General features: G+C 44.4%; 1 protein-coding gene across 2 annotated transcripts in view; it reads left to right on the forward strand.

Moving 5' to 3' along the window:
- Nucleotides 1-2,392: 2,392 nt before the first annotated feature.
- The window catches only part of paip1 (poly(A) binding protein interacting protein 1), a 48,512-nt gene continuing 35,615 nt past the window's right edge, over nt 2,393-15,289 (forward strand). The window contains exons 1-2 of one of the 2 annotated variants that reach the window (XR_013579227.1): nt 2,393-2,777; nt 13,435-13,598. Coding sequence is in view for 1 of the 2 variants with exons in the window: in XM_078560430.1 (XP_078416556.1) it covers nt 2,450-2,777; nt 13,435-13,598 (492 nt within the window). In the remaining variant the exon portion in view is untranslated. The remainder of the gene's footprint in view (nt 2,778-13,434; nt 13,599-15,289) is intronic. The other variant, XM_078560430.1, reaches the window with a different exon arrangement.

The raw sequence follows: 15,289 nt of genomic DNA on the forward strand, positions 1-15,289 counted from the left end.
CTCCACCGATGCTGCCAGACCTGCTGAGTTTTTCTAGATAATTCTGTTTTTGTTTTGGATTTCCAGCATCCGCAGTAGTTTTATGTTTTTGTTCCTTGCTTGTCCTGCTTTCTACCCTTAATTAGCACATTCCTTAGATAACATCACCACCTTCAACACCTCTTTGTCCTTTTGTCTGTGACATCTTTTGGCTATCTCCACCTATCACTGGCCCTCTATCCAGCTCTACCCCCGCCCCCCCCTCCTTAAACCAGCTTATATTTCACCTCTTTTCTATTTTTACTTAGTTCTGTTGAAGGGTCATTCGGACTCGAAACGTTAACTGTGTTCCTCTCCGCAGATGCTGCCAAACCTGCTGAGTTTTTCCAGGTATTTTTGTTTTTGTTTTGGGTTTCCAGCATCTGCAGTTTTTTGCTTTTATCTTAAGAGCTCTCCCGGTGTCCTGGCTAATGTTTATCCCTCAATCAACATCACAAAACAGATTACCTGGTCATTATTACATTGCTGTTTGTGGGAGCTTGCTGTGCACAAATTGCCTGCCGTGTTTCCTACATCACAGCAGTGACTACACTTCAAAGGTACTTCATTGGCTGTGAAGCACTTTGGGATGTGAAAGGTGCTACATAAATGCAAGTCTTTCCTTCTTTACTTGTTCATTCAGATAATTTTTAGAAAGTCTTCCAGTATTATGAAGTCTCATTTCAGTAATAGTACGTGCATGTTCATTTGCTCCTTGCCTTTAGGTGACTCAGTACATAGATGAATCACAGTCCAAAACAACGTTAGTGCTGCTCATTTACTGGTGAGGCTGATTGTTGTCTTACTGCTGCATTGTCATGTTAATATTCACTGACTGGTGATGGTGCATATGCAGTTGGTGCAGCCCTGCAGCAGTATGTTGTTTTACACCTAAAATCAAACTGAACTTGGATCAATTCAAGATAAACAGAATTTCTATTTGCCTCATACAAGGTGGATCTCTCGCTCTCTCTCTCTCCCAGTAGGGAGGCACCCCGCGCTTTTCAAATGAAGAAGTTCAGACTGGCGCAGAGCCAAGAATCAGGGATTTCCCACAATGTTTATTCATTTACAGGATGTGGACCAGACAAGCATTTATTGCCCCATCCTTAACTGCCCTCCAGAAGATGGTGGAGAGCTGTTCTGCCGGGCCATTTCATATTCAACCGCATTGCTGTGGGTCTAGAGCCACATATAGACAAGACTGTGCAAGGACTAGACAGCAGGTTTCCTTCCCCAAAGCGAACCAGATTGTTTTTTGAAGGCAAATCATTAGTTTAATGGTCACCATTACTGACATGAACTTTTTAATTCCAGATTTACTTAATGAACTAAAATTCTCCGGAGGCTATGGTGGGGTTTAACCTCACGTCTGCCTGATCATTAGCTCGGCTCTCTAGGTTACCAGTCTCGTAACACAACCATTATACCACAGCACCATGTGTGTAAATCACTGGACAACCGAAGTTGGGTAGCTCACTAGTATAGCTCACTCAACTTCCTGCAGGTTATCCATATAAGGGTGTTGTAGTGTTGGTTACTGTATGGCAATAAATCAGTTCTGTTGAAGGGTCATGAGGACTCGAAACGTCAACAGTGTTCTCCTCCGCCGATGCTGGCAGACCTGCTGAGTTTTTCCAGGTATTTCTGTTTCTGTTTTTTGTTTTGGATTTCCAGCATCCGCAGTTTTTTGCTTTTATGGCAATAACATGATTATTCTGGGGGGGGGGGGGGGGGAGAGTCTCACATGCACTGACAGGTATATTTTTTATTGAATTAAAAACAAAAATAATTTTTAAAAATGCTGTTTTGAAGAAAAAGGTCACCCAAGAATATTTTAAAACCATTTTGCCTTGAAATTTTTCCTAACGAGTGTAAGATATATTGGAAGCTGTTTTACCAGGTGAACTTGTAAAACTCTCTTGTAAAACTGAGTTACAAATCTGGGGCTGACATCCCCAATTCATACCGAGGGAGTGCTGCACTGTCGGAGGTGCAGCTTTCCAGCCGCGATGGTGAGCTCCCCCCCCCCCCCCAGTGTCTTGGCCACTACTTACTCCTGAAAGTCAGCCACAAGGATGAATAATAAATGCAAGTCTTTCTGTATTTAAAGCGTCCACCTCCAGGGGGCGCAGGGAGTCTTGTAAGCAAAGCTGTCACACAACAATGGGCCGAGCGGCGGCGAGTGCGGGCTGGGAAGACTGGGAGGACCTGAGGTATTTGCGGTGTCGCCTCTTGCCTCCGCCCCCGGACCCCCGGCGTCCGGTTCTTTGGCGCCTGCCGCCGGAAGCGCGACGGCAGCGGTTGACCTGATTGTTGCGCACTTCCGGTTGTTTTGTTTTGAACCGGATGCGGCCGGAAAGGGGGGGGATGGGGGGTGGTCGCGCGAGCGGCTTCCGCCGGAAGTGGAGGCGCTAAACGGTAACGGACGATGGAGGGCGGCAAACCCGCCGCTTTCGACCGGGCGCCGGGAGCGGGTCGCGGCCGAGCCCGGGGATTCAGCGGCGTTGGCGCTGCTGCCCCCGCCCCGCAGGCCCCGGGCCCCGGCGGGCGGGCCCAGGGACACGGAGACGGAGCGCAGGAGAACGGGCTGTGCGCGGGCCCGGGGCCTGGGCCTGGCCTGGGGCCGGGAGCCGGGGCCGGCACCGCTAACGGGGCGGCCATCGTGCAGGGCAACGGGGTCCATGTGAAGAGCGGCATCCAGCAGCAGGAACCTCTGAGGCAACCACGGAGCAGCCCGCCCGCCGCCGAGTATTCAGGTAAATGGGTCAGACACACACATATATGTATTGTATATATACACCTATGCAGCCAGGTAATGTATAGAATCTATAGGGAATTCAGAGGCATAAAAACCCGGGCAGTGTAGAGAACCTATAGATACTCCAGGAGGTTCGGGTATATTTATCCCTATGGAATGTATAGAATCTATAGAGGATGCAGGGGGTTCGGGTACATTGACATATGGCTATTGTATAGAATCTATAGAGGCTGTAAGGGGCACATTGATTACATTGATATCCAGGCAATGTATAGAATCGAGAGACTGCAAGGGGTTTCGGGTACGTTAATATCTGGCTAATGTACAGAATCTATAGAGATTCCACGTTGTTCAGGTACATTTATATCCAGAGAATGATTAGAGATTGCGAAGTATTCAGATACATTGACATTTGGGTAATGCGTAGAATCTATTGAGGCTGCAGGGGTTTCGGGTACATTAATATCTGGTTAATGTATGGAATCTATAGAGACTACAGGGGGCTAAGGTACATTGATATCTGGGGAATAAATAGAATCTAGAGACTGTAGGAGGTTCGGGTACATTATTATCTGGCTAATGTATCAAATCTACAGAGGCTGCAAGTGGTTCAGGTTCATTAATATCCATGGAACTTTCACCGTCTAGAGAGATGAGGGGGGACGGGTAGAATCAATAAGATTTTGGGGGAATCAAGTACATTAATATCCAGGTGAGGATTAGAATCTATAGGGAATTCAGGTGCATTCAGACCTGGGTAATGTATAGAGGCTTCAGGGGCATTAATTTTCCAATTTGTCTATGTTTTCCTCAAGTATGTTGCTACCCTCACTGTTTATTACATGTTTGAGCTTTGTGTTGCCCCAAATTTTGAAATGATGCTATTTATGCCCAAGTGCAGGTTATTAATATATATATATATATTAAAAAAACACTGATCCAAATGCCAATCGCGAGGGGGCACACGATTCCAGTCTGAAAAACAACCCCTTCACTAATATGCTTTTCTTTCTGTCCCTCAGCTAATTTAAATCCACACTGCTGCTGTCTTTTTAATTCAATGCACTTTAATTTTTCTGACAAGTCTATGATCTTTTTCAAAGGGCTTTTTGAAGTCTATATGCACATCAACGTACTGCCCCTTTCCACCCTTCTATTACTTCATCAAAGAGCTCGATCAAATTCGCCAGACATAGTTTACCTTTAATAAGTGCATGCTCACAGTCATATATTAACCCATGTTTTTCCAAGTGACAATTGTTGTGTCCTGCATCATTGTGTCTTGAAGGTTTTCCTACCACTGACGTTAAGCTGACTTAAGCTATCCAGGGTATATTGCAAGGTATTCAGCTGAATGATTTAATATCTGCAGGTAATGTATTCAAATAGGCTACTCATTGCAGTGTGTTTGGGTAAATTAATGTGAATATGCACCAACAATATATACAATAGCACTATATAGGTCAAACGCATTGTCAGCTGTCACTGAAGTAACATCTCATGAATGAATCACGAATGTACTCTGCAGTTTATTAAAACACAAAGTTTGAAGCAGGTGAATGTCAATTATTTGCTTTCTCTCGAATCTTTTTGCTTCAAACGCTTTTTAAACTTAATAAAGCTTTTAAAAGTTGTATTCCAGCTTTTTCTTCAATTATGTGAAAAAGCCTTTGAACATAAACAGCTAGACGGTGTATAAACTATTCTTCAGCATAGCTGACTGACTGGTGCCTTTGGGCAAAGGTATTTACTTCAAGCCCCAAGCTTTTGGGAGATGCTGAGATTGGTAAAATGGCTGTCGAGGGCATTAATAAGAACAAACAATGATTAAATGGATGAGTACAGTTACTCATTCAAAATAAGTAAATTTTGTATTGTTTTAATTTTGGTAAAATATTTATTTTCAACAATAAATTAGTCAATATGGGGGAAAAAGACAGGAACAAAAAAAACAGGTTGGCACTTTGGGAGAATTATGGAGGCTGGGCCTTTTTCATACACGATTTGTAATGGTGAATTATTGTGACAAATGGGACAAAATGAAGCCAGTTGGCACCGTCAGGAAGTGCGTGCCAATGTAAGATTTTTAACGTGGATGTAAAAGTGTACAAGTGACGAATATAGCATTTTGCTGTAGGGTCTTCAGTATAAGAATAATTTTATGTTATGGGATGATACACATGGGAGAGTGGGGGTCCCAAATTAAGCAAAGAAAAGAGGGAATTTGCATTTATATAGCACCTGAAGTGACCTCAGGACATCCCAAGTGCTTTACATCCAGTGAAGCATCACTTGAATTTGTACACAGCAAGCCCTCACAAACGGCAGCACTTGGGGAAGAACTCTTCTCAAATATATGGGATCTTTATCAGCCACTTGAGAGGGCAGCATGAGCTTTGGCTTAATGTCTCCTCTGAAAGATAGTGAGAGTGCCAGCCTAGATTTTGTGCTTGGGTCTCTCTATTGGGACTTGAACCCATGGTCTTCTAAATTAAAGGGGAAAGTGGTACCCACTGAGCCATGGCTGAGACTTAATTACTGTTATGGTGAAGCAATGTTGGAGACTGGGGGTTATTTTGGACTGGAGAATGCATCCGTTCAGTCCTATATTTCCATTACTGACTGCTGTGTCCACATTTACAGTGGGAGCTCACTATGTAAACTTGCCATGTAATGGTAGCCCCACAGTCCTGCCACTGGGCATTCTGCTGCATCTTCAGGGTGCAGTTGCATAGGAACAGTTGTCATTGGCAATTTTCATTATAAACGTGGAAAGGAATTCAAGGTGGAAAAAGTTGACAGGAATTATGTGAAGACAGAACCCTTCACCTGCACAGTTAACAGGTGCATCTTACAAAGCTTGGTGTTTATTGTTAAAAATCTTACCTATGTTGTGCACTTCCTGTTATATGTAACATCAATGTCAACATTTATAGTCGGATTTCCTATGTAAACATTTCCATGTTATTGATGTAACTTGAACGTGGCCATGTGCCAATAATTTATGAAAAAACAAATTTCTCCGAAAACCTTTTGGCTAAAACTTCTGCCTTGTCATTTTTGCACTAACTGAAATTTCTAAAGTTCAAAGTAAGTTTGGAAAATAAACTAATACATTTCACAATATAAATACATTTGCGCGTTCAGTGGTCTTTTGTGACCTTTAGTGCCTTCATTAAAATGTTTATTTCAAGGCCACAAAGCCTGGATCCAGCTGGCGCTTGCTTTTTCCTCTGTTGGAGTGAGCTTGCAAATCTGTCGGAGAACGTGCAGTTCGCAGACGTTCCCAGCCTGTAGTCAGTGCACTCACAGGACTGTAAGAGTGGCTGTGAAAGGAACTGGGTGACTGATTTCTCAAAGCTTTATTTCAACAACTTGCAATTATATGGCCTCTTTAGATTTTAGGAGGAGTGAATAAAGGCTTGGTCAAAGAGTTGGTTTTTAAGGAAGGTCTTAAAGGAGGAGAGGTGAATGGAGAGGCAGTGTGGTTAAGGGAGAGAATTCCAGAGTTTGGAGCCTACACAGCTGAAAGCGCGGATGCTAATGGGCTGGGGCGTGGAGGGTGCAGATATGTTCAAGAGTCCATAGTTGGGTGATTTGGAGGGTTCGGGAGTGGTAGATATGGTACAGGTTTTTATTTTCTTTATTCTTTCATGGGCTGTGGGCTTCGCTGGCAAGGCCAGCATTTGTTGCCCATCCCTAATTACCCATGAACTGAGTGGCTTGCTAGGCCAGTTCAAAGGACAGTTAAGAGTCAGCCACATTGCTGTGGGTTTGGAGTCACATGTAGGCCAGACCAGGTAAAGATGGTAGATTTCCTTCCCTAAAGTCCTTTAGTGAACCAGATGTTTTTTTTTTGAGAATTAATGTTAGCTCCATGGTCACCATTATTGAGGCTAGCTTTCAATTCCAGAATTTATTTTAGTAAATTCCACCAGCTGCCTTATTGGGATTTGAACCCAAGCCTGGGGGTCTCGATTACTAGCCGAGTGACATTACCACTCTGCCACATCCCCCGAAGATTAAGATATAAAGATGTTTAACATTAGATTGTGAAATTTAAATTGGAGGGCTAGGAGCAGATGTATGTCAGTGAGGATTTGAGCGATAGGTGGGACATGTTGTGGGATAGGGTACAGGCAGAGGAATTTTAAAGTTTACAGAGGGGGAGGATGGCCACAAGAACATTGCAGTAGTTGAGTCTAGAAGGTTTCCATGGAAAATACATTGTTTGATAAAGTACCACATAACAGGCTTGTCAGCAAAGTTAAAACCCATGGAATAAAAGGGACAGTGGCAGCAGGGATACAAAGTTGGCTGAGTGACAGGAAACAGAGAGTAGTAGTGAATGGATGTTTTTCGGATTGGAAGAAGGGATCAATATGAGGACTGCAGCTTTTCTTGATCGGTGTTGATGAACTAGATTTAAGTGTGCAGGGCACAATTTCAAAATTTGCAGATGGCACAAAACCTGGAAGTATTGTGGACTGAGAGGAGGATAATGATCGACTTCAAGAGAATATCAGCTGGTGGAATGGTTGGGCACGTGGCAGATGAAATTTAATGCAGAGAAATGTGAAATGAAACATTTTGGTAGGAAGAATGTGGAAAGGCAGTATAAAACAAAGGACACCGTTCTAAAGGGGATGCAGGAGCAGAGGGACCCAGGGTACATGTGCACAATTATTTGAAGGTGGCAAGGCAGGTCGAGAAAGCGGTTCATAAGGTATAGGGGGTCCTATGCTTTCTAAGTAGTGGCACAGAGTACAAAAGCTAGAAAGTCACGGTGACCCTTTACAGAACTGCTTTGGGATCAATTAATGTATTGGGTCTAATTTTGGGCACCAAACTTTAGAAGGGATGCGGAGTCATTGGAGTGGATGCAGAAAAGATTTACGAGAATGGTTCCAGGGATGAAAAGCTTCAGTTATACGGGGAGATTTGTGAAATTGGGGCTGTTCTCTTCAGGGAGACTGCAGAGAGTTGTTTAAGATGATCTAGGGCCTGGACAGGGAAAATAGAGAGAAATTGTTCCTGTTGGTGGAAGGGTGAAGAATCAGAGGACACCAATTTTAAAGTTGGCAAAGGAACCAAAGAGAGATGAAGAAAGTCTCTTTGTGCAACTAGTGGTTAGGATTGAGAGTTCACCACCTGCACGCCTGATGGAGGCAGAATCACTTGCAGCTTTCAAAGGGGAATTGGATAATTGTCTGAAGAGAAGATTTGCAGGGCTACAGAAGAGTGGGACTAGCTGAATAGCTCTTAGAGAGAGCCGGCCCGGACACGATGGCCCAAATGGTCTCTTTCTGATCTGTAACCGTTCTATGATCCCACGCTAGGGTGTAGGTGGGTGACGTTGCACCCATGCTCTTTCTGCTCAGGCCATACTCACAGCTCAGGGTCAAATAGCACACCAAGGTTGCTCACATTCTGGTTCAACCTGAGGCAGTGGCTAGAAGAACAGAGCCAGTTTCATGTTGTGGAATTTGTGGCAGGGACCCAAGATGATGGCTTCATTCTTCCCACTGCTTAACTGAAGGAAACTAGCTCACCCAAGAGTGGAATGTCAGACAAGCAATCTGACTACGCTGAGCAGTGGAGTGCGGAGGTGGTGCAAGGTAGAGCTGGGTGTTGTATGGATATCTGTAGATAATGTCAGTTAAGAATAGAATCTAGAGGAAGAGGAGTTTGAGCGATGTTCCTCGGTGGGCTGGGGGTAGATAGGATTGTTGGGGGTGCAACCTGAGGAGCTAATGGTGCAGCTTTGGAAAGCATTGTTGGAATATTTTGAGTTTTTTTTGTTTATGAAATCTGTGACTGATTATGTAAGTTGGCAAGCTGACGAGTAGCGCACTATAAGAGAGTAAATTTGCAAGCTCTGTGCCCCTGGAGCAGATGAATAAGGAGCAGTCTAAAGCACTTCTAAATTGGAAGAGGGCTAACTTCAAAGGGATGAGAGGGATGTAGCCAAGGTAAAATGGAACCAAAGACTGACAGGAAAAGCTAATGAGCAATGGGAAGAGATGCTTCAGGGCCAGTACATTCCCACAAGAGGAAAGGGTAGGGAACCAAAGCCAAGGTTCCTTGGATAATGAGGGCGATAGAGAATATGATGAAATGGAACAAAAGGAGCGTATGCACTGTGCGTCCGTTGAATTCCTCAAGTGACAACTAGGCAAAATACAGTAAGTTGAGAGGGGAAGTGAAAAGGAAAATAAGACTGGCAAGAAGGGAATATGAGAATGGAATAGCAATTAACGTAAGTTGTCTTCTGGCATGTAAATAGCAAGCGATGGGTGAGGCCAGTTGGGGACAGAGAAGGTGATTTATGCTTAGAGGTGCAGGACAAGGCTAGAATACCTAATGAGCACTTTGTATTGATGTTTACTAAGGAAGAGTTGCTGACAAAATATTGGTAGAGGTAATGAATGGGGTGAAAATTGCAAGGCAGGATGTACTGAAAAGGGCTGCTTATGCTTCTAGAGTAGATAAGTTGCCTGGCCTGGATGGCTTGCATCCCAGGATGCTAAACGAAGTTGAAATAGTGGAAGGACTTGCCATACTTTTCCAGACTTCACTAGATATGAGGGAGGTGCCAAAGGATTTGAAAGTGGCAAATGCGACACCCTTATTCCAAGGGTATGAGCCAGGAGAGTCCTGGTAACTACAGGCCAGTCAGTTTTACATCAGTGGTGAATCAATTTTAGAAGCAATAAACAGGGAAATAATTAACAGGCACCTGGAGAGGTTTGAGTTAAGGAGAGGCATCAGGAATTTGTGAAAGGTAGATTGTGTTTGATTAATTTAATTTTTGATGAAGTAACAGGGAAAGCTGGCGACTGGGATGTGGTGCATGTTGTCTCTGTAGATTTTAAGAAGTGTTTAACACATAACAGGCTGGTTAACAAAATTGACACTTATGAAATCGGAGGGCCAGTCTCCTCTTGGACCAAATATTGTCGTGGTAAATGACTGTTATTCAGACTGGAGGATGCTAGACAGTGGTGTTCCTTAATAGGCAGTGCTAGGACCACTGTTTCTTTGAAATAGGTATTTACTTGAATATTGGAATGCAGAGTAAAATACCAAATTTGCCCATGATACCAAACTTGGAGGAATGGCAAATAGTCGGATGACACCAATCAACTACAACAGGACATAGGCTAACAGAATGGGCAGACAAGTGGCAGATTGAATTCAATGCGAAGAAGGTGTGAAGTGATGTCTTTTGGCAGAAGGTAAGGGGAGAGGTAACATAAACTTAATGGCATAATTCTAAATAGTGTACAGCGACGAGGGACCTGGGGATTCATGTCCATCGATCTTTGAAGGTGGCAGGACATGTTGAGAGAGTAGTTAGCAAAAAACATGGGATCTTGTGCTTCATAAATAGGCATTGAGTACAAAAGCAGGGAAGTTCTTCACAAAAGCTCTGTTTAGGCCCAACTGGAGTATTGGGTCTAGTTTTGGTCACCACACTTTAGAAAAGATGAGGGTCTTTGAGAGGGCACAGAGGGAATTTACCAGAATGGTTCCAGAGATGAGGGATTCTATATACAAGGTTAGGTTGGAAAAGCTTGGGTTGTTTGCCTTGGGGCGAAGGAGATTGAGGAGAGGTTTGATAGAGGTATACAAAATAATGACAGCTTTAGATAAAGAAAAGCTGATGTTAGAAGGACTAGGAGCTGAGTGGCCTTGGTAGAAACCAAACTGAGCAGGTGAGCCAGTTATTGCTGTGTAAGTGCTGCTTGATAGCACTGTCAATGACACCTTTCATCACTTGGATGATCAAGAGAGTGCTGATGGGCAATAATTGACCAGATTAGATTTGTCCTGCTTTTTGTGGGCAGGATATACCTGGGCAGTTTTCTAAATTGTCAGGTGGATGCCAGTGTTGCGGCTGTCCTGGAATAGCTTGGCTAGGGAGCACAAGTCTTCAGTACAATTGTTGGAATGTTGTCAGGGCCCGTAGCCTTTGCAGTATCCAGTTTCTTCAGCCATTTCTTCATATCACGTGGAGTGAATTGAATTGGCTGGAGATTGGCACCCTTGATGCTTGGGACCTCAGAAGGAGGCCAAGATAGATCAACCATTTAGCACTTCTGGCTGAAGATGGGTGCAAATGCTTCAAACTTGTCTTTGCACTGATGTGCTGGGTTCTCCCATCTTTGAGGGTGGGGATATTGATGGAGGCCCCTCCTCCTGTTGTTTAATTGTTCACCACCATTCGTGACTGTTTGTGGCTGGACTGCAGAACTTTGATCTGATCCGTTGGTTGTGGGATTGCTTAGCTCTGTCTATCACTTGCTGCTTTTGCTGTTTGGCACGCAAGTAGCCCTGTGTTGTAGCTTCACCAGGTTGACACCTCATTTTTAGGTATGCCTGGTGCCGCTCCTGGCATGCCCACCTGCACTGTTCATTGAACCAGGGTTGATCCCTGGCTTGATGGTAATAGTAGAGTGAGGAATATGCTGAGCCATGATATTGCAGATTGTTCTATACAATTATGCTGCAGCTGATGGCCTGTGGTGTCTCATGGATGCCTTGTTTTGAGCTTCTAGGACTGTTCCGAATCTATCCCATTTAGCGCAGTGGTGGTGCAACAACACAATGGAGGGTACGCTCTGTGAAGATAGGACTTTGCCTTCACAAGGGCTGTGTGCTCATCACTTGTACCTATGCTGTCATGAACGGATGCATCTGCAGCAGGTAGATTGGTGAGGACAAGGTCTCATCAGTTTTTCCCTCGTGTTGGGTCCTCACCACCTACCACCGGCCCAGTCTGGCAGCAATGCCCTTAAGAACTCAGCCAAGCCATCCTAGGTAATGGACATTGAAGTCCCCCCTCCCAGAGTACACTCTGTGCCCTTGTCACCCTTAGTGCTTCCTCCAAGTGGTGGTCAACACAGGAGTACTGATTCATCAGCTGAGGAAGGGAGGTAGGTGGTAATCAGTAGGAGGTTTCCTTGCCTGTTTTTGACCTGATGCCATGAGACTTCATGGGGTCCAAAGTCAATGTTGAGGATTCCCAGGGCATCTCCCTCCTGACTGTATTCCATTGTGCCACCACCTCAGCTGGCTCTGTCCCACTGGCAGGACAGGACATACCCATGTTGATGGTGATGTTGGTGACTGGGACATTGGTTTTAAGGTATGATGCTGTGAGTATGACTATGTTCGACTGTTGCTTGACTAGCCTTTGGGATGTTCTGAAGAAAGGCCCTTGACCTGAAACTTTTTCTCTCTCCACAGATGTTGCTGGACTTGCTGCGTGTTTCTAGCATTTTCTGTTTTTATTGCAATGTTACGGCTTCCTTTTGGGACAACCACTGCAAAGCGCCATAGGGATATGGGTTTGACCTGCTCTGCCACTATTACTCAGTTTCTAGTTTAAGGAGCTGCTGATTTGGAAGCCAGGCATCTTCCTATAGGATGGGGGTAGAATTGCCACCAGCTTTAAGTGCATCTCCCTTCACCCCACCTCACCCACCAAAGTAACTGACAGGAGGGTTGCATTGGCAGAGAAATGAGGACAGGTCAAATTTAGCCTCAGAAGATACATGGTCCAAGATCTTTGAGAGGAATACAAAAAAAGGAAAAGTTTCCTGCAGAAGTATGCTTTGTGTTAGAGTGAGTGGATAACTGTTCCAGAGTAAGTGAATTAATCTGAGAAATTACATTCCCTCATACCAGAGGTTAAAGTTTGACTGTTTCTGACCACATTCGATCAACTTCATTAGGTGGAACTGGGAACTTTGGACTAATTGATAGAGATTGATTGTGATTAGTCAGTAACTCTATTGTGTTCTTCAGCTGACTACCAGCATGGTAGAAGGAGAACTGGATGGACCTTGATCTATTTCTGTCCAGCAATTCCCATTTCTTTCATACACTTGCCTCGGAACACATTGACAATTCCTGTAAGCCAGAATCTTTACCCACTGGCTGTGAAGCCTAAACAAAGGAAAATCAGATGTTTGTATGCACCTTTCACTCTGGAGCTGTCGCCTTGTTCAAAATGCTCCATGTGAGGGGTTTAGTTGTACTGTGTGGAGTTTTTCAAGTGTGGCTAAAATGCTCCTGTATTATTTAACATTTAGTCTTGGAAGCCTGTCTCTCATAGTCCAGGCCCCTCATTTGGCCCTGATTGCGCTTTTCCCCTCTCATTGCCTATTTTGTCCTGGTCAATCTTTTTGTTCAGAGTTGGTTGGGGGAGGGGGGGGGTTTCCGAAGGATCCTTCATTGGCTCCCCTGTCCCCTTCCATGGCCCTGTGTTGCATTTTGTTTTATAATGTTCTTGTGAAGCACCCTTGGGTCATTTTATTATGTTATAGGTGCTTTTAGATGCAGGTTATTGTTGGGTAAATCCTGAATCGGAGCACCAGGATCTTTTAGCGTCAGCCAGTTGAGATATTTGCAGGTGACCAGGAACACTGAAGCTTTCTAGCTGTCCCTTGAGCCTTCATGTGCACAGCCAGTTAGCTCACGGGCTAAAGATCAGACGTACGTGAACTGGACCCTGGTGGAGAATCCTCCGTCCGTTGAGTGGAAGTGAGAAATTTTGGTGGAGAATTATTTTTGGGATGCTGGAGGTGGGGGAAGGAAGGAGGAGCAGAAAAAAATCAAGACAGATTTTTCTTTTTGTAATTTTCCAGATAGCAGCAGCCGAGGGCAGACGGCTTTGGGATCTCATGACCAGTATCTGCCTCACAGCACAAACACGGCCATGGTTAAACCACAGAGGATGGAAGTATTCACCATCCAATCGAAACTATCAGCAAGTGCACCAGAGTTCTACCCACCAGGCTTTGTGCCGTCGGTGAGTATGGAGAGAAGGTATAGTTTTAGTAAAATGTTCTCCTGCTGAAAGCATTACAAGATTAAATATTGTTCAGATGCTTCTAACTTTGTTTTATTTGTTGTTCCTGGTTGGTCCTAGGCTGGAGTGTTAAATTCACTGAGTGACATGTCACGGACAGGCAAGGTCTCTTGACCTGTGGCAGAAATGACTTGGTGATCTTGCCCATCCCTGGCAATATGGTCCTTGATCCAGCCAACAGGCTCTCAGAATCAGCTGAAGGCTAATTCGGCTCATGCTATTAGTACTTACCTTTCTAATTCATCAGGCTGTATTATTGAAATGTCAAAAGTAATGGTGGGGAATGGTGAAGAATTTGTCCAGGCCTTAGATCTCCTGTGATCTGTGTTGAATTATGTCCAGTCTGATCGCTGTGAAGGTCCATTGTGTATCCTGTATCTAACCCCGTGCTGTACCTGTCCTGGGAGTGTTTGATGGGGACAGTGTAGAAGGAGCTTAACTCTGTATCTAACCCTGTGCTGTACCTGTCCTGGGAGTGTTGGATAGGAACAGTGTAGAAGGAGCTTTACTCTGTATCTAACCCTGTGCTGTACCTGTCCTGGAAGTGTTTGATGGGGACAGTGTAGAGGGGGCTTTACTCTGTATCTAACCCCGTGCTGTCCCTGTTCTGGGAGTGTTTGATGGGAACAGTGTAGAGGGAGCTTTACTCTGTATCTAACCCTGTGCTGTACCTGTCCTGGGAGTGTTTGATGGGGACAGTGTAGAGGGAGCTTTACTCTGTATCTAACCCTGTGCTGTACCTGTCCTGGGAGTGTTTGATGGGAACAGTGTAGAAGGAGCTTTACTCTGTATCTAACCCCCTGCTGGACCTTCCCTGGGAATGTTTGATTCTGGGACAGTGTTTTTTAATTCTTTCATGGGATGTGGGCATCGCTGGCAAGAGCAGCATTTGTTGCCCATCCCTAATTGCCCTGAGGGGCATTTCAGAGGGCAGTTAAGAGTTGACTGCATTGCTCTGGGCCTGGAGTCAATTGTAGGTCAGATTGAGAAAGGATGGCAGATTTCTCTCCCTTAAGGACCTTCGTGAACCAGATAAGTTTTTACAGCAATCGGTAGTTTAATGGTCATTACTGAGACTAGTTTTATATTCCATTTTTAAAAAATTAATTGAATTTAAATTCCACCAGCTGCTGCTGTGGGATTTGAACCTATGCCCCCAGAGCATTAGACTAAATATGGATTGATAGTCCAGTGGTGTAAGCTCTTTTGAACTTGAATTCCAATTTTGTTCATTTGAGACTTTAACCATTCAGGCAACAGGAGACAGTTTAGTGAAGTAATTCAGGAAACTTTAATAAGTTATAAGTTAATACTTATCACAGCAGGGCAACAACTTTACAGGCATACTTTTATGGTTCTTGCTTTCCGGTTCAGCTTTGGGCGCAGGTCGACGCTCAGTCTTCTCTCTTTCCCTCTCCCTCTGGCTTCTGATCATCTGCTTTCAGCTGACAAGCAGTCTTCAGTTTCAAATTCATCGTGCGCTGGTCAGTGAAAGCTGTTGCTTATTAACTCTTACAAGCTACAACCCACAGCGTGATCAATGATATTGTATTCTGATTGGCCTAAGGGGTGCGTGCTCAGTCTGTGATTGGCCCCAAGGGTGATGGTCGTTAATTGATATCACTTCTGAC

This window comes from Cetorhinus maximus, chromosome 2 (genome assembly GCF_964194155.1).
Source record: "Cetorhinus maximus chromosome 2, sCetMax3.hap1.1, whole genome shotgun sequence".
Lineage (NCBI taxonomy): Eukaryota > Metazoa > Chordata > Chondrichthyes > Lamniformes > Cetorhinidae > Cetorhinus > Cetorhinus maximus.